At 41.7% G+C, this 23,735-nt stretch overlaps 1 protein-coding gene across 3 annotated transcripts in view; it reads left to right on the forward strand.

Moving 5' to 3' along the window:
• Positions 1-23,735, forward strand: part of MTUS2 (microtubule associated scaffold protein 2) — a gene marked incomplete at its 5' end in the record, with an annotated part of 314,758 nt that overhangs the window by 188,945 nt on the left and 102,078 nt on the right. For all 3 annotated transcript variants that reach the window (XM_082601954.1, XM_082601955.1, XM_082601956.1), the window contains one exon: positions 20,275-20,486. In XM_082601954.1, the coding sequence (XP_082458080.1) occupies positions 20,275-20,486 (212 nt within the window). The remainder of the gene's footprint in view (positions 1-20,274; positions 20,487-23,735) is intronic.

Raw genomic sequence — 23,735 nt, forward strand, 5'->3', positions numbered from 1 at the left:
TGTGTTCTGACTCTAGCTGAAATGAACCAGCTGTTGGCATCATTTTGTCTTAAAACACAAAATGTTACGCTACGTTTAAGTGGTAGAATCTTCTCTGTGTAGGAGTATCTGCTATTCCAACAGAATATAAAATAATTTATAATTGAAAAATAGACTTTGGAGATCTAACTTCAAGAGATAATGTTTCCCAAGAAGAAGAAAAACAGAGAAATGATAGATATCAAATACTTGTTATTTTGTTTATTTACCTCCTGATATGAATAAGCTACATAATGTCACATGAAAGTTGAAAATTGTTTATTAAGAAGACTCATACTGTAAGGTATCAACCCCTTTGTAGAGTAGAGTGCAGTATAACCTCAGAACATTTTCTTTAAGCACAAAAATAGTAGCAGTAAAAGCAGCTGATGTTTGAGTTCTTACTGTATACCATGTACAGTCCTAAGCTCTTTAGATATATTCATTTATTTAAGGCCCACAGTAACTGGGAGGCAGGTACTATTATTGCCTCTCCCTTTACATGTGAGGAAATTGAGGTACAGAGATTTTTGTTAATTTGCCCAGAGTCACAGGAAATAAGTAGTAGAGTATTGGTCTGAATGCAGGCACTCTGAATCCCAAAACCGCACTCTTAGTTGCCACACTGTTAACCAGAAAGCTTGGAGAATAGTGAACTTTCTAATATTTCTGGTAAATTAAAAATGTATAGGAAGTAATCCAAAGCCACACACGAGAGGGTCAGGAGACGAAACCTGTTACCAATTGAAAGTTCGTGTACATGAAGGCCAAACAAACGGAAAGTTCGGAGTTTGGAGGAGAGAAAGGTTTATGGCAGGGCCATGCAAGGAGATGGGTGGCTTGTGCCCACAAAACCCCGAACTGCTCAAAGGGTTTCAGCAAAGCATTTTTAAAGGCCAGGTAAGGGAGGGGCGTGGTTAGTTGTTGCAAACTTCTTGGTGTCAAAATCCTTGGTTCTTGCAGCTGTGCATGTAGGTCAGGTTAGGCTGTTCCTGTAAACCTCCAACAAGACAAATGCTGTTCTCTGTTCTGCAACTTTTTTTCTCTAGAAGAATGACCTTCTTAAAGGTCAGAGCCTTGAGACTAGGCTATCCTGTATATTTCAGGCTATAGGCAACATTCTTTTACAAAAGGTGCGGAGCCAGCGTGACTAAGCACAGGCAGCGAAGCAAAAGAAACAGATCTAATATGGAGTCAGATTTGTTCTTCCCTATTACAAGCCCAGTGCCTAAAGAGGGTGGGAGATGAGATCGGAGAACCCTTCATAAATCTGGAATTTCTGAAGGGCAACACCCTCACTAGACAAATTAGGAAGGGAAAAAAGCTCACCCTGCAGGAGGAGTCTGGCCTATTGTGCTTTGGCTCTGAGAGAAGGTGGGAAGGGAACCAATCCTCCCTTAGGAAATCCTCACCTCAATCCACCCTGCCTCAATCAGGGAGCTGGAATGCCTGCTATCACTACAGTCTGAAAACTCAACTTAAAATGCTACAGTACTTGTGTCCACTTGGTGAATAAAATGTGAACCTGCTACACACACAAGGAAATAAGCCACTGTGAGTGAGGTCCTTATATAGTAAGTAAATGGATAAATTGTGGTATTTATACAGTGGAATTCTATTCACCAATAAGAGAGTAAAGATGTTTTACATTGTGTAATTTCAGACTTGGTTAAGTTAAACTATACATGTTAACATTTTTAGAATTACCAATAAAATAGAGTTCTGAACCAGTAGGGGGAAAAGTTGAAAAGAGGGGTTAAGAAAAATTTTAATGTATATAAATGAAGGCAAAAGAGGGAGAAAGGAAAAAGAAAACGGAGAGGAAAAGAGAGGAAAGAAGGAAGGGAGGAGGTAAGGATATGGAAGAAATTGAAAGAATAAAATAAGGTATTAGAAATGAATTCAGGGACTTCCCTGGTGGCGCAGTGGTTAAGAATCTGTCTGCCAGTGCAGGGGACATGGGTTCCAGCCCTGGTCTGGGAAGATCCCACATGCCGCAGAGCATCTAAGCCTGTGCTCTACAACTACTGAGCCCGCGTCCACAACTACTGAAACCTGCGTGCCTAGAGCCTGTGCTCCGCAGCAAGAGAAGCCACTGCAGTGAGAAGCCCACACACCACAACGAAGAGTAGCCAAGCCGTCGCTCGCCGCAACTAGAGAAAGCCCGCGCGCAGCAACACAGCCAAAAATAAATAAATAAATTAATTTTATTTTTAAATTTTATTTATTTATTTTTTTGGGGGGGTAGGCAGGCCTCTCACTGTTGTGGCCTCTCCCGTTGCAGAGCACAGGCTCCAGACGCACAGGCCCAGCGGCCATGGCTCACGGGCCCAGCCGCTCCACAGCATGTGGGATCCTCCTGGACCGGGGCACGAACCCATCTCCCCTGCATCGGCAGTCTGACTCTCAACCACTGCGCCACCAGGGAAGCCCAAATTAATTAATTAAAAAAAAAAAAGAAATGAATTTAAAGATGTCATAATGAATGTACATCAACTAAACTCTTAGACTAAATCACAGATTTAGATTACCAGACTGGATTCATTTATTGAACAGTCGCACAGTATTTATTAAGTGCACATTGTATGATGTAAAATCTAGCTTTAGACTGTTTTACAAAGTACACACCTAAAATATGAGAATACTAGGGAATTCCCTGGTGGTCCAGTGGTTAGGGCTCCACACTTCCATTGCAGGGATTTTAGTTCCTCAACGGGTTCAATCCCTGGTTGGGGAACTAAGATCCCTCATGACACGTGGCAAAAAAAAAAAAAAGAAAATCCTAAAAGGTTGAAAATAAAAGGATTGGAATATTTATGCCAAGAAAATACGAAACAAAAAATATATACTGTACTTTTATCTGGCTTCTTTTACTCAGCATGGCTTTTTTGAGATCTATCCACGTGGCAATAGTCCATTCCTTTTTATTGGTGAATAGAATTCCACTGTGTAAATACCACAGTTTATCCATTTACCTATTGAGAGACTTCGGGGTTTTTTTCCCCAAGGATTTGGCTATTATAAATGAAGCTACTATGCACATTTGTACAAGTCTTGGTATAGCCTTCTGCTTTTCTTCCTCTTAGCAAATAGCTAGGAGTGGAATGCCTGAGTCATATGGTAGCTATGTGTTTAACTTTTTAAAACTGTTTAAAAGTTTTCCAAACTGTTTTCCAAAGTAGTTTTACCATTTTATATTCCCATCGGTGGTGTCATAGAGATCCAGTTTCTCCACATCCTTGCCAACCCTTGGTATGGTCAGTTTTTTTTAATAGTGTACATTATAGTAGGTACACAGTGGTATCTCGTGGTTTTAATTTGCATTTCCCTAATAACTAATGATGTTATAATGTTGAGCATCTTTTTGTTTATTTGACATCTGTGTATATTCTTTGATAAAATATATATTCCAATCTTTCATCATTTGGTTTTTTTTGGTCTTCTTTTTATTGAATTTTGAGAGTTTTTATATATTCTGGATACAGTTTTTTCAGCTATGTGATTTGCAATTTTTCTCCACAATTTGTGGCTTGTTTTGCTTCTCTTAACAGTGTCTTTTGAAGATTAGATGTTCTTAATTTTCATGAAGTCCAATTCATAATTTTTTTCTTTTATGGACCATATTGTGAGTGTTATCTAAAAAATCTTTGCATAACCCAAGGTCACAAAGATTCTCTCCTACATTTTATTCTAAAAAGATTTATAGTTGTAGGTTTTATATTTAAGTCTATGATCCATTTAATTTAATTTTTGTATATAGTGTGAGGTATGGCTTGACTCTCTTTTTGCAGAAGTATATACAATTGATTTCTACTCTGACCATTATTATTTCTCTTCTGCTTACACTGGATTTAATTAGTTAATGTCATTAATTTGAAGTCCTTCTGCTTTTCTAATGTGCACTTAGTAGAGTAAGTTTTCCTCTGTATACTGCTTTTAGCTATATAATTTACAAATTTTGATATATTGGGTTTTCATCTTCATTGAGTTCACAATATTTTCAAGTTTCCCTTTTTGATTTCTTGTGTCCCCATGATTATTTAGAAACGTGTTTTTTTAGTTTGCAAATATTTGGGACTTTCCAGGGATCTTTCTGATTTTATTTCTAATTTAATTCCATTGTGATTGGAGAACATACTTTGGATGACTTGAATCCTTTCAAATTTATTGAGACTTTGTCTTATGACCCACACCAAGGGCTGTCTTGGTGAATCTCTCATATGTGCTTTAAAAGAATGCCTTTCCTGCCGTTTCTATGTGGAATATTCTACAGTGTCATAAGTCAAGTTTGTTGATAGCATTGTTCAAGTATTCTGTAGCCTTACTGATTTTCTGTCTACTGTTCTATCGGTAATTGAGAGGTTATTGAAATCTCAGAGTATAATTGAGGACTTGTCTTTCTCCTTTTCAGCTCTATCATCATTTTGCTTTGTGTATTTTGAAGCTCTGTTATTAGGTACATAAATGTTTAGGATTGTTTGTCATTTTGATGAATTTCCCACTATCGTTATGAAATGAGCCTCTATCCCTGGTAATATTCTTTTCCCTGAGATCTACTTTATTCAATATTAATAGTGCCACTCAGCTTTCTATTCATTTCAGCATGGAGTACCTCTTTCCATACTTCTCCTTTTCATCTATTTGTCTCTTTATATTTAAGTTGGTTTTTTATAGGCAGTTTGTCATTGGCTCTTCCATTTTTATCCAGTCTCCAATCTCTAGCTTTGATGTACATTTAATGTTATTGGTTTGATTGGGAGGAAATCTACCATCTTGCTATTATTTTCTATTCATTCCACGTGTTCTTTTCCCCCCGCTTTTACTGCCTTCTTTTACATGACTTATTTTTTATGATTCCATCCTCCCCTTGGTTGACGTATTAGCTACCTATATCTTGTTGTCGTGTTATTTTAGTGGTGGTTTTAAGGTTCAGAGTCCACGTCTTTAACTTTACACATTCTAGCTTCAAGTGGTACGATATCACTTCACATACAGTATAAGAGTTACAACAGTACGCTGGCATCTCTCTCCTCCTGGCATTTGTGCTACTGTTAGCAAACGTTTTCCTTCTACGTATGTTCTGTGTATAAGCCCACACTACATTGTCATTTTTGACTATCAGCACTCAGTTTTCTTCTTAAGCAAAAGTCTTTTAGATTTACTCAATTAGTTCTCACTGCTGGTGCTCTTCATTCCTTTATGTGGATCCAGATTTCTATCTGGTATCATCTTTCTTCTGCCCGAAGGATTTCCTTTAAAATTTCTTAAAGTGGAGGTTTCCTGGTGATAAAATCTTCCTGTTTTTGTTTACCTTCATTTTTGAGAGATACTTTTATTTTGTTCAGAATTCAAGTTGGCATTATTTTTTTCTTGAGGTATTTAAAGATGTTGTTCCACTGTCTTTTGGTTTGATTGGTTCCCAGTTTAAAATGGACTGTCATCCTTATCTTTATCTCTCTGTGCCTATGTGTCTTTTTCTTCTCTGACTGCTTTAAAGATGTTCTCTTTATCACTGGTTTGGAGCAAATTGATTACACTATACCTTGGTGTCATTTTCTTTGTGGTATTTTATTTTTGTGTGCTTGAATTTTCTTGAGATTCTTTGATCTGTGGGTATGTAGATTTCATCATATTTGAAAAATTTTGCCCATTATTTCTTCAAAAATTCTCCACCCTAACTGCCTCATCTCCAGGGACTCCAATTATGCATATGTTAGGCCCCTGGTAGTTGCCCCACTCCTGTCCAAACTGCTACTCTGTTCATTTCTTTCAGTCTTTTTTCTCTGTGTGTTTAATTTTGGCTAGTTTCTCCTGCTATATGTTTGCTAATCTTTTCCTTTCCCTTTTCTTTTTAAAAAATAACACCTGGGCTTCCCTGGTGGTGCAGTGGTTGAGAATCTGCCTGCCAATTCAGGGGACATGGGTTCGAGCCCTGGTGTGGGAAGGTCCCACATGCCGCAGAGCACCTAGGCCCGTGAGCCACAACTACTGAGCCTGCGTGTCTGGAGCCTGTGCTCCGCAACAAGAGAGCCGCGATAGTGAGAGGCCCGCGCACCGCGATAAAGAGTGACCCCCACTTGCCGCACCTAGAGAAAGCCCTTGCACAGAAATGAAGACCCAACACAGCTAAAAATAAACATAAAAATAAATAAATAAATTGTAAAAATAACACCCAATTATTAGTTCTATAGGTCACAGTTCCACAGGTCAGACATCCAGGCGTGGCTTCATTGGGTTCTCTGTTCAGCATATCGCAAGGTTGAAATCATGTTATCAGCTAGGCTGAGTTCTTGAATAGAGGCTCTGGAGAAAAATCCACTTCCAAGCTCATTCAAGTTGTTGGTAGAACCACTTCATTGTAGTTGTGGGACTGAGGTCTCTGTTTCCTTGCTGGCTGTCTGTAGGGGCACTTGTAGCTCTTAGGGCCCCCTCATTCCTTGCCATGCAGATCCCTCCATCTTCAAAGCAGTAATGGTGTGTTGAATGCTTCTCAGGCCTCAAATCTCTGACTTCCCACTCTGCAACCAGTCGGAGAAAACTCTGCTTTTAACAGGCTCACCTGATTAGGTCAGGCTCACAAAGGATAATCTCCCCCTTTGTATATAATGTTACATAATCGTCACATTCACAGATTCCACTCACACTCAAGGGCGTTTTGCAGGTGTCTTAGTCAGCTCAGGGTGCTATAACAAATACCATACTGGTGGCTTAAACAACAGAAATGTATTTCTCACAGTTCTGGAGCCTGGGAGGCCCAAGATCAAAGTACTGGCTGATTTGGCTACTGGTGAGGACCCTCTTCCTGGTTTGCAGATGGATGCCTTCTTGCTGTGTCATCATGTGGGGGAAAGAGGTCATCTCTCTCGTGTCTCTTCTCTTAAGACCACCAGTCCCATTCATGAAGGCTTCACCCTCATGACCTAATTACTTCCCAAAAGCACCACCTCAGAATACCATCACATTGGGGATTAGAGATTTAACATGTGAATTTTGGGAGAACCCAAACATTCAGTTCAAAACAGCAGGATATGTATGCAAGGGAGCAGAAACACTGGAGTCCAGATTACCACAGGGGAATTTCAAGCCAGCTTTGGTGAATAGAAACCTGTGTAATGGATAATGGACAGACCTGGGGGCATAGTATTTCGGTTCCAGCCTCCCCTCCTTGCTTCCTTCATCCCTCTCTGAGGGTGACTCTTCTTTCTTCAGATTACTGGATACCAAAGAAAGTGAACTGGACCAGTGGTGCCTATATCAGGCCTTGAACCTTCTACTGTCATCTGGATGAGGAGTGGCTGGTGAAGCTGAGGTGTGCTCCCCTCCCCTGCTGATCTGTAGATTGGCTGAGGACGGTCACTGTATTTTATGTCATCAATCCCACCCCCAAAACAAAACAAGCCATAACAACAAAATTCCCCTGACCTGCGTATTTCTGACCCACTTCTCTCCCCACCTTTGCAGCCAGGCTTGGGAAAGAGTCTCCCATGATCCCCGTCTTTGTCCCTTTGCTTACAAGGGACTCCTCCCCTCGCTGCCGGCTAGTGCCACACCCCACCCCACCCTGCCCATTCCACTGCCCTGCAAAGGCCACAAGTGACCTCCTGGTTATTAAGTCTAAGTGGACATGTCTGTTCCTTATCATATCTCTGTGGCATTTGGCATGATTGATCACTCCCTTCCTGAAACTTTCCTTCCTTTCAACTCTGTGACACCAATTCCTACTGGCTCTCTTCCTGCATCTGAAAATGCCTACACTGAGTTGCCTTCACTAGAAACTCTTCTTCAAATTCTAAAGGTTGCCAGGTTGCTTGGCCCAAAAGAATAGACTGAACCAGGTTCAAATCCTGGCTCATTAGCTCACGTGATAAATGACTTTGGACAAATAACATAACTTCTCTGAGTCTCAGCTGCTTCTTTGGTAAAATAGGAATTATGTCTGTGCTGCAGGTCATGGGGAAGGTGAGTGATAACACATGTAAAGCACCAACATATCAGACCTATTCCCCTTCCATGACTCTAAGCTTCTTGATAACAGAAACCATATTTTAAAGGGACACAGGACATTCTGAGGCAGCTGTTTTGACACTGGCATTTTGATAAAGTGGCAGCAAAACGCCCCCAGTCCCCATGTCTAAATGGGTCTATCAAAACATTCTGATTGAGTTTTTTTGTTAGCTGAACTGTAATTCACATACTGTAAATTTCACCTTTTTAAAATGTACAATTCAGTGGTTTTTAGTATATTCACAAAATTGTGCAGCTGTCGCCACTACTTCCAGAACATTTTCATTTATCCCCAAAAGAAACCCACACCCCTCAGCAGTCACTCCCCATCCCCTGCTTTCCCCAGCCCCTGACAACCACTAGTCTACTTCATGTTTCAGGGATTTGCCTGTTCCAAACATTTCATATAAGTGGACTCATACAGTATGTGGCCTTTTCTATCCGTGTCTTTCATTTAGCATGTTTCTGAGGTTCATCCATGTCAAAACATGGATCAATATTTCATTCCTGATTTTGTCTAAATAACATTCCATCACACGGATATATCATATTTTGTTTATCCACTCAGCGGTTGATGGGCATTTGAGTTGTTTCCAACATTTGGCTACTGTGGGTAATGCTGCTATGAAAATCCATGTCATTAATCTTTTCTTATGCAGTGTCTAATCTACGTTTAATCCCATCCAGTGTATTTTTCATCTCAGACATTTGAGGTTTTAATCTCTAGAATTTTTATTTAGGTCTTTTTTTTTGTCTTCTTTGTTTCTACTTGACGTGTTCAGTCATTCCTCCAGCTTCTTGATATATGGCATATAGTTATAATAACTGTTAATCATAGGTGTCATTTCTTGGCGGGCTTCAATTGATTGCATTTCCTCCCAATTATGGGTTGCACATCCCTGCTTATTTGCATGCCTGAGAATTTTTTTAGCTGACAGACATTGTGAATTTTTCCTTTTTGGGTACTGGATTTTTTTTAATCCTATAAATATTCTTAAGCTTTGTTCTTGGGTGAAACTATGTGACTTGGAAAGAGTTTGAGCATCTTGGGTCTTTCTCATCAGCCTTGTTACATGGTCCCGACTAGCGATCAGTCTAAGGCTGATTTTATCACAGCACCAGGGCATGACCCTCCCAGGTGTTCAGATGCCCCAGGAAGTGCGAGGTTTTCCCCTCTACCAGTGGGAACAAGAGCTAATCCTGGCCTCCTGTGAGCTCTTGGGAGTGTTCCCTCTAATCCTGTTTGGAATGCTTTCCTTGGCCTTGGACACTGTCCTCACAGGCTGCACTGATCTGACTTGTCCAGATACTCGAGGGGTCCCTCTGTGTGTCTCTGTCCTCTTGACTACTCTGACCTGTAACCTCTGACCTCTGAACTTCCCGAGCCCCCAGCTCCACCTTCCCAACTTGGGGAAGCCACCAGGCTCCCCGTGGGTTTCCTGACTCTCTGTGCCATGGCCTGGAAGGCCACCCAGGCCATAGGGTCAGGTGACTGTAGGGATTGTGGGGGCACCTCATTTGTTTTCTGACTCTGGAGATCACTGTGCTTCATTTCCTAATATTTAATGTCTTGAAATCCACTGACATATATTTTGGTCAGGTGTTTTGGGTAGTTTCAGATGAGAAGGGAAATCCTATCCTTACTTCATCTTGGCCAGAAATAGCTATAATTTTTAATATAAAAATTAAGCAATTGCTATAACACTATTAAACCATGATTTTTCACCCTCAAAGAAAGGGGACAATCCGATTTATCTTCATAAATAGCACTTGTACTTCTGGTAAATAATAAGAAATTTCCTGAAGATGGGAATATTTTATGTCAATTTTTGTCTAGAGCATGGATTATAGTAACAGATTTTTCATAGTTGGCTTTGGAAACTCTGGTTGTAACATCCTTTTTTTTTCCCTCTCTCTTTTTCTATACATCAAAATAGAAAAGTCTGCTTTTTCGTTGGAGTGGGAAAGGTAAACCTCTTCTTTCTAGGGTACTTACTATACGGCTGGGCACTGCCCAATTTAGTAATTCCTGCCCTCACCCATGCTCGGAACTGGCCGGAAGGAAATTTCCTACCCTGATGCCATCTGCTCTTCACCTTTCCCTACCACTAACCAAGTCCAGGCAAACAAGTGCCAGTGCTAAGTAGAAGGTAGTGTGCTGCTGGCAAATTTTTCTGAAATAAATTTAGATCAGTTTAAGAAAAATAAAGCCTGTCCAGGACCACAAAGAATTTGGCCTGGGGTGCTCCCTGGGGTGTCATGCTGGTGCTAGCCTGCAAGAAACAGACTCCCTCTCTGTTAGGATGTGGACCAAACTCATGAAGTGCTTTTCCTTAAGTGGAGGGCTATCAAAGTTCTGTCCTTTCATTCTTTTCTTTCTTGTTTATAAGTGTTAAGATCATGGGGCTTCTCTGAGATTATAAATATGCAGGTCCCAATGCTGCACTGTTTGCTTGTTATAATGTCAGTTAAGCTTCCAGCTTTAAAATTAAACCAGGCTTTTCCATCCATTAGAATCCTCTGGATAGTGACCAGATGACTGCAGATGAATTTTTAATGTTCTCTTTCCATTTTGAAGGGTTGTGTTCATGCTGGCGCTCAGCCTTTGCACGCAAACGGTTTGCATTCACCTTTGTAAGAATATAAGGTTACTAGCTCTTTCCTCTGGGTTGTCAGCTGTCACTGGGACCATCATAGATTCTCTCTGCCCCTAATCAGAGTAATGCAACCAGTAGGATGTGATTGGGGCAAGACTGAGATAATGGGAGAATGTTCTAGATTTAGGGTATGCCCCCAAACCCGTGAGATCTGTCAGAGATGTTGCAGAGTGGATCAACAGTGCGCTTGAGTGGTGAGAGCCCCGGCGAGGAATCAGAGCACCAGAAACCCAGACGCGGCCGGGCCCCTCCTGACGCTTGCTTACCGGCAAGGGCAGGACCTCATTTCCTTTGCCTAGCCACTGCTCCGTGCATGTGTCATTCACCGAGCAGGTGCTCGGTAAAAGTCCTCAGATATTTTGGTCCCCACAAAACACATGACATGAAGTGCACATGTGAAATCGTCTCTGTCTGAAGGTCACCGCAAGACACTGGTCTAGGTATTTCTGTTCATATATTTCACATCGAACACTTGCATTGGGGATTAGCCTCATTAACAGTTGGGAAGTTTACAACGGTCAGAGAGTAAAAAACTAGTACTTTTACTTTTTGATTTAACGACTCCCAAACCATCACTAAGCCCCATTTTGAAGGTCTGTGTTCGTTTTGTTTTTTGTTGTTTTGTTTGTTTTTTGAATTTTATTTATTGTTTTATAAAATAGGTTCTTATTAGTTATCTATTTTATACATATTAGTGTGTATATGTCAATCCCAATCTTCCAATTCATCCCACCAGCCCACCCCTCACTTCCCCGCTTGGTGTCCATACGTTTGTTCTCTACATCTGTGTCTCTATTTCTGCCTTGCAAACCGGTTCATCTGTACCATTTTTCTAGATTCCAAATATATGTGTTAATATTCGATATTTGTTTTTCTCTTTCTGACTTACTTCGCTCTGTATGACAGTCTCTAGGTCCATCCACGTCTCTACAAATGACCCAATTTCGTTCCTTTTTATGGCTGAGTAATATTCCATTGTATATATGTACCATTTCTTCTTTATCCATTCCTCTGTCGATGGGCATTTAGGTTGCTTCCATGACCTGGCTATTGTAAATAGTGCTGCAGTGAACATTGGGGTGCATGTGTCTGTTTGAATTATGGTTTTCTCAGGGTATATGCCCAGTAGTGGGATTGCTGGCTCATATGGTAATTCTATTTTTAGTATTTTAAGGAACCTCCATACTGTTCTCCATAGTGGCTGTATCAATTTACATTCCCACCAACAGGGCAAGAGGGTTCCCTTTTCTCCACACCCTCTCCAGCATTTGTTGTTTGTTAGATTTTCTGATGATGCCCATCCTAACTGGTGTGAGGTGATACCTCATTGTAGTTTTGACTTACATTTCTCTAATAACTAGTGATGTTGAGCAGCTTTTCATGTGCCTCTTGGCCATCTGTATGTCTTCTTTGGCAAAATGTCTGTTTAGGTCTTCTGCCCTTTTTTGGATTGGGTTGTTTGTTTTTTAAATATTGAGCTGCATGAGTTGTTTATATATTTTGGAGATTGATCCTTTGTCCGTTGATTCATTTGCAAATATTTTCTCCCATTCTGAGGGTTGTCTTTTCATCTTGTTTATAGTTTCCTTTGCTGTGCAAAAGCTTTTAAGTTTCATCAGGTCCCATTTGTTTATTTTGGTTTTTTTTCCATTACTCTAGGAGGTGGGTCAAAAAAGATCTTGCTGTGACTTATGTCAAACAGTGTTCTTCCTACGTTTTCCTCTAAGAGTTTTATAGTGTCTGGTGTTACATTTAGGTCTTTAATCCATTTTGAGTTTATATTTGTGTTTGGTGTTAGGGAGTGTTCTAATTTCATTCTTTTACATGTAGCTGTCTAGTTTTCCCAGCACCACTTATTGAAGAGGCTGTCTTTTCTCCATTGTATATCCTTGCCTCCTTTGTCATAGATTAGGTGACCATAGATTAGGTGTGGGTTTATCTCTGGGCTTTCTATCCTGTTCCATTGATCTATATTTCTGTTTTTGTGCCAGTACCATACTGTCTTGATTACTGTAGCTTTGTAGTATAGTCTGAAGTACAGGAGTCTGATTCCTCCAGCTCCATTTCTTTCCCTCAAGACTGCTTTGGCTATTCAGGGTCTTTTGTGTCTCCATACAAATTTTAAGATTTTTTGTTCTAGTTTTATAAAAAATGCCATTGGTAATTTGATAGGGATTGCATTGAATCTGTAGATTGCTTTGGGTAGTATAGTCATTTTTGCAATATTGATTTTTCCAATCCAAGAACATGGTATATCTCTCCATCTGTTTGTGTCATCTTTGATTCCTTTCATTAGTGTCTTATAGTTTTCTGAGTACAGGTCTTTTATCTCCTTAGGTAGGTTTATTCCTAGGTATGTTATTCTTTTTGTTGCAATGGTGAATGGGATTGTTTCCTTAATTTCTCTTTCTGATCTTTCATTGTTAGTGTATAGGAATGCAAGAGCTTTCTGTGAATTAATTTTGTATCCTGCAACTTTACCAAATTCATTGATTAGCTCTAGTAGTTTTCTGCTGGCATCTTTAGGATTATCTATGTATAGTATCATGTCATCTGCAAACAGTGACAGTTTTACTTTTTCTTTTCCAATTTGTATTCCTTTTATTTCTCTAGTTCTAGAGAAGAACTTCCAAAACTAGAACTTCCAAAACTATGTTGAGTAATAGTGGCAAGAGTGGACATCCTTGTCTTGTTCCTATCTTAGAGTGCTTTAAGTTTTTCACCATTGAGAATGATGTTTGCTGTGGGTTTGTCGTTCGTATATGGCCTTTATTATGTTGAGGTAGTTTCCCTCTATGTCCACTTTCTGGAGAGTTTTTATCATAAATGGGTGTTGAATTTTGTCAAAAGCTTTTTCTGCATCTATTGAGATGATCATATGGTTTTTATCCTTCAATTTGTTAATATGGTATATCACATTCATTGATTTGCATATATTGAAGAATCCTTGCATCCCTGGGATAAATCCCACTTGATCATGGTGTATAATCCTTTTAATGTGTTGTTGGATTCTGTTTGCTAGTATTTTGTTGAGGATTTTTGCATCTATATTCATCAGTGATATTTGTATGTAACTTTATTTTTTTTGTAGTATCTGTTTCTGGTTTTGAAATCAGGGTGGTGGTGATCTCGTAGAATGAGTTTGGGAGTTTTCCTTCCTCTGCAATTTTTTGGAAGAGTTTGAGAAGAATGGGTGTTAGCTGTTCTCTAAATGTTTGATAGAATTCACTTGTGAAGCCATCTGGCCCTGGACTTCTGTTTTTTGGAAGATTTAAAATCACAGATTACTTGTGATTGCTTTGTTCATATTTTCTATTTCTTCCTGGTTCAGTCTTGGAAGGTTATACCTTTCTAAGAATTTGTCCATTTCTTCCAGGTTGTCCATTTTATTGGCATAGAGTTGCTTGTAGTAGTCTCTTATGATGCTTTGTATTTCTGTGGTGTCCGTTGTAAGTTCTTCTTTTTCATTTCTAATTTTATTGATTTGAGTCCTCTCCCTCTTTTTCTTGATGAACTTGGCAAAAGGTTTATCAGTCTTCTCAAAGAACCAGCTTTTAGTTTTATTGATCTTTGCTATTGTTTTCTTTGTTTCTATTTCATTTATTTCTGCTCTGATCTTTATGATTTCTTTCCTTCTATTAACTTTGGGTTTTGTTTGCTCTTTTTTCTCTACTTCATTTAGGTGTAAGGTTAGATTGTTTATTTGAGATTTTTCTTGTTTCTTGAGGTAGGATTGTATTGCTATAAACTTCCCTCTTAGAACTGCTTTTGCTGCATCCCATAAGTTTTGGATCGTTGTATTTTCATTGTCATTTGTCTCTAGGTAATTTTTGATTTCCTCTTTGATTTCTTCAGTGATCTCTTGGTTATTTAGTAACGTATTTTTTAGTCTTCACGTGTTTGTGTTTTTTATGTTTTTTCCCCCTGTAATTCATTTCTAATCTCATAGCGTTGTGGTCAGAAAAGATACTTGATATGATTTCAGTTTTCTTAAATTTACCAAAGCTTGATTTGTGACCCAAGATGTGGTCTATCCTGGAGAATGTTCCGTGTGCACTTGAGAGGAAAGTGTAATCAGCTGTTTTCAGATGGAATGTCCTATAAATATCAATTAAATCTATTTGGTCTATTGTGTCATTAAAGCTAGTGTTTCCTTATTAATTTTCTGTCTGGATGATCTGTCCATTGGTGTAAGTGAGGTGTTAAAGTACCCCACTATTATTGTCTTACTGTCAATTTCTTCTTTTATCGCTGTTAGCATTTGCCTTATTTATTGAGGTGCTCCTATATTGGGTGCATATATATTTATAATTGTTATATCTTCTTCTTGGATTGATCCCTTGATCATTATGTAGTGTCCTTCCTTGTCTCTTGTAACATTCTTTATTTTAAAGTCGATCTTATCTGATATGAGTATTGCTACTACAGGTTTCTTTTGATTTCCATTTGCATGGAATATCTTTTTCCATCCCCTCACTTTCAATCTGTATGTGTCCCTAGGTTTGAAGTCAGTCTCTTGTAGACAGCATATATACGGGCCTTGTTTTTGTATCCATTCAGTGAGCCTGTGTTTTCTGGTTGGAGCATTTAATCCATTCACATTTAAGGTGATTATCGATATGTATGTTCCTATTACCATTTTCTTAATTGTTTTGTGTTTGTTTTTGTAGGTCCTTTTCTTGTCTTGTGTTTCCCACTTAGAGAAGTTCCTTTAGCATTTGTTGTAGAGCTGGTGTGGTGGTGCTGAATTTTCTTAGCTTTTGCTTGTCTGTAAAGCTTTTGATTTTTCTGTTGAATCTGAATGAGATCCTTGCTGGGTAGAGTTATCTTGGTTGTAGGTTCTTCCCTTACAGCGCTTTAAATATATCGTGCCGCTCCCTTCTGTCTTGAGTTTCTGCTGAGAAATCAGCTGTTAACCGTATTGGAGTTCCCTTGTATGTTATTTTTCATTTTTCCCTTGTTGCTTTTAATAGTTTTTCTTTGTCTTTAGCTTTTGTCAGTTTGATTACTGTGTGTCTTGGTGTGTTTCTGCTTGGGTTTATCCTGCCTGGGACTCTCTGCACTTCTGGACTTAGGTGGCTATTTCCTTTCCTATGTTAGGGAAGTTTTTGACTATAATCTCTTCAGATATTTTCTTGGGTCCTTTCTCTCTCTTCTCCTTCTGGGACCCCTATAATGCAAATGTTGGTGTGTTTAATGTTGTCCCAGAGGTCTCTTAGGCTGTCTTCATTTCTTTTCATTTTTTTTCCTTTATTCTGTTCTGTGGCAGTGAATTCCATCATTCTGTCTTCCGAGTCACTTATCCATTCTTCTGCCTTAGTTATCCTGCTATTGATTCCTTCTAGTGTGTTTTTCATTTCAGTTATTGTATTGTTCATCTCTGTCTGTTTTTTCTTTAATTCTTCTAGGTGTTTGTTCTTTAATTCTTCTAGGTCTTTTTAAAACATTTCTTGCATCTTCTCAATCTTTGCCTCCATTCTTTTTCCGAGGTCCTGGGTCATATTCACTATCACAATTCTGAATTCTTTTCTGGAAGGTTGCGTATCTCTACTTCATTTAGTTGTTTTTCTGGGGTTTTATCTTGTTCCTTCATCTGGTACATAGTCCTCTGCCTTTTCATTTTGTCTATCTTTCTGTGAATGTGGTTTTCATTCCATAGGCTGCAGGATTGTAGTTCTTCTTGCTTCTGCTATCTGCCCTCTGGTGGATGAGACTGTCTCAGTTTCCTAGTTTAACTGGATGGAAATCAGAATATTCTAGGCGACCAGAGTTTTGATTTTTTTTGGAAAGAGACTAAACACACGTAACTTGACTCTGCCTGGCTGCAGACAGAGGTCAGTGGCATGTCTGCCTGCTCTGAACCTTTGACCTCCCCAGAAGCAATATAAATACCACAAAGAACAGGGAAGGAGGTAATAAAATCTTCCAGCACATGGAAATGTCCTCAGGGGATGTGGCATGGCCCTCATTTGAAGCGTGTATGGTGGCTTTTCCAGAGAAGTTTGGGTGTAAGAGGTCAGAAGTGGGTCACCATCATCACAGTCATTCCAGTGCCGACCATGTGCTCTATGAGCTGCCGGTGATCACTGGCTCAGAACTTTTCTGTCCCGTGTTCCCATTTACCCTTTACTTCCTAAGCAGATTTGTATTTAAACTTCATCATGTGCTGGCCTTTAAGAAAAGACAGCAGAAGGAAGCAAAATCCTTTTTAATTTTTAATGAACCAGGTGAAGCTGGCTGTGTGTCATTCATCATCTTTCAACATAAGCTCAGTGTCCCCAGGACAGTGGGTGAGGCTGTGAGGCCATCCTTCCATACCGTCCTGGGGATGGTCTGACATACGGGTGGACAGGATAGTGAGTGACAGAATGATACTTCAGGGAATAACTGTAGACATATTTAACAAAATCCACAGCACAAGAAAAGAATGCTGTTTTTAGTGAGGCTCAGAGCTATGCTGATGACAGTCAAATGATTATTAGTCATAGGCAAAGTTATATTTGATATATTGGGTTGGCCAAAAAGTTCTTTTGGGTTTTTCTGTAACATCTTACAGAAAAATCCAAATGAACTTTTTGGCCAACCCAATATTTAAAAACATGGCAGTACCCTTTTCAACTAAAAGCGATAAGAGAACTTCACATGCAACCATGTTTCTCCACGTTTCCTTCCAATAGTCTTAGCCCTGAGGCCTGAGCGTTGGTCTGTGCTGTGAAGTGCAGCCAACCTGGAGTCCCATGCAAGGACTGGTTTCATCAGGTGGTTTGGTGTCACAGTACGGCTAAACATTGGCTTGATATGTTCATACCAAAAGCTGATGTTCGCAGGGGAGCCAATGTCCTGGCTCAGAACATCGGTTTGGTGGCCCCAGGAGTAGAAATGTAGACTGAGTATACCAGTGTTCAGTAGAACCCTTGAATATTGAGTGTGTGAATTAAACCAGTTTAATAACAACACCAATATCAAAGTAAACACCAAGAATAGGATTTCACCAAATCCTTTCATATCGGCTGTTTACAATATAGTTGCTAACCTAAAAATAATGATGATGATGGTAATAATAATAATAACAGAGGATAAATCTGACAGCCAAAAACACAGGACAACATGAACATTTACTAATATCCACAAGTTCAGAGGTAACTCTATATGCTATAGATTGCAATTAGCTTTAATTGACTGATGTGGAAGTATGTTTTTTTATTTCTTTTTCTGAAAGAAGTGCCTTCTAGGGCTTCCCTGGTGGCGCAGTGGTTGAGAGTCTGCCTGCCGATGCAGGGGACACAGGTTCGTACCGTGGTCCGGGAAGATCCCACATGCCGCGGAGCGGCTGGGCCCGTGGGCCATGGCTGCTGAGCCTGAGAGTCCGGAGCCTGTGCTCCGCAATGGGAGAGGCCACAACAGTGAGAGGCCCGTGTAACCAAAAAAAAAAAAAAAAAAAGAAGTGCCTTCTATTGTAATGGTGTCAGGCACCCTGTACCTCAACACATTAAAAAACACTGAAGTGTTTTATAAAATCACCAGCCGCAGCAATAAAATGGCAAATGGTAATCCTGAAGAAAATCTGCCTTGGGTCTTAGACTGTGTCTTAGAATTTAATGCAGGCAGTAAAAGTTCTCACATTTTGTCAGTAGTTATTTTTCTTTGTTTTCAGTATTGAGAATGTTGGGATTAAGTATATATTAAGATTGATTTGCCTTCTGGAATGTTGTATACTCTTATGCCGTAAAGACAGTTTTAAAGAAGCAATAATTTCACATTCTACTATTCCATTAAGCCATACTAGTTGAAGATATGTCATATGTGAGGTCGCATTTCAGTCTCTGATGATTTCCTCTTTTTTATAATTAATTAATTAATTAATTAATTAATTAATTTTTGGCCGCGTTGGGTCCTCGTTGCTACGCGCGAGCTTTCTCTAGTTGCGGTGAGCAGGGCTACTCTTCGTTGTGGTGCGCGGGCTTCTCATTGCGGTGGCTTCTCTTGTTGCGGAGCACGGGCTCTAGGGCGCATGGGCTTCAGTAGCTGCAGCATGCAGGCTTCAGTAGTTGTGGCTCATGGGCTCTAGAGCGCAGGCCCAGTAGTTGTGGTGCACAGACTTAGTTACTCTGCAGCATGTGGGATCTTCCCAGACCAGGACTCGAACCCCTGTCCCCTGCATTGGCAGGCGGACTCCTAACCACTGCACCACCAGGGAAGCCCTCTGATGATTTCTTAAAAGGAGGAGGATTTGATTAACATTAGCATGGTTACCATTAAATTAACAATTAGAAGTATTTAGATCAATTAACAATCTTTTCCCCTTAAAAGATGAAGCCATTGTGTGTTCTCAGGCCCATGACTCTGCTGCAACTCAAGGTATCAGGTACTGAAGAGGCCACTGCTTTCTGATTTGTTCTATATGTTACTCCCTGATATTTTGGAGGCAGTGCGGGGAGACGAAAGAACGGTGGAAACATTAGAGTTTATTCATGATTGTGTGGTCGGTGTCCCTGTCATGTCCTCTAGGACGTGATCTGTTGGAGCCAAGGAAAGACTATTCTTGGGAACATAAGTCCACTGGCCACCGCAGGGGCTCTCTGGGGGTGCCAGGTCTGTCTGAGCCTCATGCTAGAAGTACAGCCGATCCGAGGAAGACTCTTGCTTACCCGAGGGTCTGGGACCATGATGCAGCGCTTGTCTCTGAGCTCTTTCCTGGGCCTTTACGCCTTAATGCTTCAGCCTCATAATCTCCTTAAAGCCTCCCCAACCCCACGCAGAATTCCTGGTTCTTTGCTCTGTGCAGCCTCCTCAACACACACCCCTAACATTTGCCCGGCAGGAACCAGATCTCAGAGGCTTTGTGGGCCATGTAAGGAACAAGCACTTTCTTCTTACTGCAGCGGAGTGTAAGGAGTGGAGGGAGGGGTCCATGCAGGCCGGGGGCTCTTTTCTGTTTATAAAGATCATTCTGGCTGCTGTGCAGTGAGAGATGAGAAAAAGCAGGGCTCCCGTTAGAAGGTCAGAGGTTATGGTGGCTGGGTCTGGACCTTCAGCCGTGGAGGTGGTGTGAATGCTCTCGTGGAGGGCATGGGTGCTGTAGGAATTGAAAGCCAGAAATCCCTGCAGCAGAGGTCATCAGACACGTGGCTTGAACCTGACATTAAAGAAAGCGTTGAAGGGAGGGCAGGGCGTTTAGGCATTACTCCCCGACGCCCAGTGAAAGAGTTGCTAGGGGTTAACGCTGACTTCGACCTGGATTTACTGATTGATTTCCCATTAGACATTTTCAAAGAGGAATCCCCTTGAAGAAAACAAAAACAAAAACAAAAACCACAACTGCTCCAGTCTCTCTAAGCAGACCTAGAAGACATGCAGGCAGCTAGAAGGAACTGGGCCATTTTGTCTGTTACTCTTTTTTCCAAGCATGAAACCTTGCACTTCAGACAACATCAACAGAGCCATATTTAAAGTCCCTGTTTTTAATTTTTAACACCTAAAATGACAAACGATGGGCAGTTCCTTCTCAGCTACTTAATGGAATCCTTCCGTCATAAGGAGCGGTTGTCACGTTCGGGCTGAATGTTTTCTCACAGGTGACCGTTTTTCTTTCTAGGACACCCCAAGCAGAGGCCCACGGCCCCCCGCAATGGGGCCTCCCCCAAGCCGGACCCGCAGGTCCGAGAGGCCGAGCGGCAGCTGGTGCAGCGGCTGAAGGAGCGGTACGAGCAGCAGGCGCGGCAGCTGGGCCTCGTGCAGGCGGAGCTGAGGAAGGCCGTCCGGGGCTTCGAGGCGCTCGCCGTGTCCACTCAGCTTTTCTTCAGGAAGGTGAGTCCACACGTGGTGAATGTGGAAGGGCTTTCGGTTTGCGGGGAGGATGGCGGTGGTGATGGCTGTTGTGTGTGTGTGTTTCAGTTCGAGTTTGGGGTTAGAGACCAGTTCGATTTTCAGGTCATACGGCATCTCCGCCAGCATCGCGTCATGTTTTGGGTGCCAGGTTTAGACTTGAGCGTGGAAGACATTAGTCTGGGAAGAAGGATTCATAACCTGGACTGCAAAAGGGAAAATGGTGTAAAAAAGAAGGGAAAGGGTATAAGTGAACGTTTTGAAGGTGAGGTCTTGGAAGAGAATGGAGCATGTGATTGTTTGCATTTTAGACCCGAGACGGCCAGGGTCTGAAGTGTCTACACCTTTCAGTACAGAGGGAGCCAGGGCCACAGAGCGGTGCCACTTTGGCTGTTGAGGGGACCTGGAAGGTGCCGGGCTGGGACCTCTCCTTGGGGCCACGCTCACAATGCGCACGGGACAGCATGGGGTAGGGGCGTCCTCCCTGCCCCCTCGGTTCTTCTGACAATGCAGAGAGGCTTGGTTTCCTCAGCCTGAGTGTCCAGAGGCTCCTGGGCCATCCGGACTCCGAGTCTGTTACCAGCCATGGTGTAGTTTGGCTTTCCTGCCTTTAAATGTGAAAGGGTGGTGATGGGAGCGCGGGTCTGTCTGACTTTGTGCGTTCGTGCTCCACCCTGAGGTGGCCAAGGCCTGTTTGGGGGAGAACTTGAACATTTACCTTTGAGGTTTACATTATGAGTTAGCACATCAATAACCCATAAGGCATTAGCTTCATGTATGGACCTTCCGGTACCTGTAAATGAAAATAAAAACGCTATATAAGAAAATGAACTAACTAAATTTCTAAGTAATTTAAAGAAGAAAATCAGGAGAATATTAACGAGCACCACGTCCACTGGTTTTCTTTCTTTTCTGTGCCGGGAAGTGTGGAGGGCTCTCCGACCTTTGACCATAGCCTGCAGCCTCTGTTGCCCTACAATGTAGAAGCCTGAGCTGACCTGTTCTGTTGTTGTTTCCTTTTTTGCTTAAAGCTTTTGGCCCAAAGAGCTAATTACCGAGTTATTGTTGTGATGAAAGACAAGACAAACAGGTTTCAGTTTTACCGATAGTTTCTGCCTCTTCCGGGATCAAGATGTTAAGACCAGCAGTAAATGGCCAATGTGAATTGTATGTCTTCCCCTCTGGTCTAGTACCACTAGGGTCAACCTTAAAGAGCTGCAGTTGCTGCGTTCTCACCCCGGTAAGAATTAAAGCTACAAACACATTTTTGAGGTGCCAAAGGGGCCAGACTTGGCATGGTAAATATAGAGCATTTTTCTGATTAGGCAAAGAGTCATGTGTTTTCCGTGCTTCAGCTGGATGTGTGCTTTCCGCCGACTGTGAAGTCTTTAATAAAGAGGAAGGCAGCGTTGTTCGATGCCGTTCAGTGATAACATTTACTTTGTAACTCTGCCCGCTCTGGATTGCGCCTTCCGTGCATCGTCCAGCTTCATAACAAATCCTTGATAAAGGTTTCGTGTGGATAGATATGCCAGCAGACATCGAATTAACACATTGGCAACATGCGCTGTGTTTTCAAGTTGGAACTTTTGGACCCCATGTATGGCATCATGGCAGAGAAGAGAGTTCCTGTGTTGAATAAGGGTCGGCTCCCTGTAGTGATGCATTTCTGGGCCCCCGGAAAATTCCTGTTGGCCCATGGACCACGAGTTTTATTTCACTGCAGCATACACATGGCTCCTCAGGCAGAGACCCTAAAGGGCAGGTGATTTGTAGCCATCTCCATCCGACCCCCCTACTGGCTGGAGCCGCACTCGGCATGACATTTCAGCAAGATGGATGGTGGGCATGAATTTCATTTTCTTTTCAGTAAATCACAGCCAGCAACTCCAGACAGGCCTCCCCAGTGACCATGGCATTTCACCTCCCACACAGTGTGTTCTTTTTTTCCGTCCTTCTGATCTCAACTCTTTCTCCAGAGATACCTCAGAAGAAAAAATGGACATTTTTAAAGTCTGCAGTTGAACATAAGTGGCTTCCACTCAGGCTGGCATGTGTTCTACATGGTTTAAGATGATTGATTTGAGAGTTCGCCAGGAATGCCAGACTAGACCAGGGGGTGTGACCAGAGTGGAGCACCTGGGGACGTGGAGGCCAGGCAACCTGGGAATTCTGATGATGGAGCCCCTACTACAAGGGCTCATGATCCTGAGATGCTCTCATGACCCGTGTCCCTCTTGGGGGAAGCCAGTGCATTATTATTATTATCATATATGGGGCAGTGGTCATAGCCCAGCATGCCAGCTGTGCAGGGCGTGACCTCCATAGCCAGCCTGAAAAAGCAGCATCTCTTTGCTCTTCTGCTTAGAGGACCCTGCTGGAACTCTGCACCTGTATCTTTTCTATGCTGTAGCATATTCGTCTACAAAGCAGGCGTAGTGGAGAGAGGGGGCCGTGCCAGCAAGGAGCCGGTCCCACCTCCACCTCCATCTCGCATGAGACCTTGAGCGAGTTGCGGCCCCTCTTTGAGTCTTGACAGCATCGCCAGCGGGAATACATCCTTGCTCCCCTTGGCTTCCCACTGCAGAATCACCTCTGACCAGTCATCTTTGACTCTGAGTTTCCTCAAATTCAAATAGGTTTGGTAATAACTCTTTACCAGGTTATTGTGAGAATGGAGTGAATTAATGGGCAAAGGTACTTTGAACAAATGTTCAATAAAACATTCTTTTTGAGGACGAGGAAAAGGTGACAAATATTTTACTCTCCAGCGGGATGAATAAGACATATGTGAGGAATGTAAAGCTAAAACACAGACCACACCCCTCTTACTTCATTGTATCTATATAAAGGATTTGGCTTGGGGCGTACTTTAAGAATAGAAATAATCTTCTAGTCCAGCTTTCAGCTGCTGCCGCTATATATGCTGTGCTGATGCTATTAGGTGTGGGAAGGCACTAGAAAAAGGAATTAGGAGCCTGGATAGGGATCTTTCATTTCTGCGCCATGTTTCACAGCTCCTGGCAGAGCGGCTGTGAAAGTTGTCAACTGTGGTACAGCCTGAGCCCAGCGTCCAGGGATGCTAAGATGCCACATTTAGGTGCCAACACCTACCTCACACTTGTGCTCGTTCCCAGGCAGCTCTATTCCCCCTAACAAGGCACGGTCCTCACCACGGGCCAGACAGCTCTGCTGAAATCTGTGGTCCCAGACCTCTGGGGCGGCTGTACT

Source organism: Mesoplodon mirus, assembly GCF_964341445.2.
Source record: "Mesoplodon mirus genome assembly, chromosome: 17".
Classification (NCBI taxonomy): Eukaryota; Metazoa; Chordata; class Mammalia; order Artiodactyla; family Ziphiidae; genus Mesoplodon; species Mesoplodon mirus.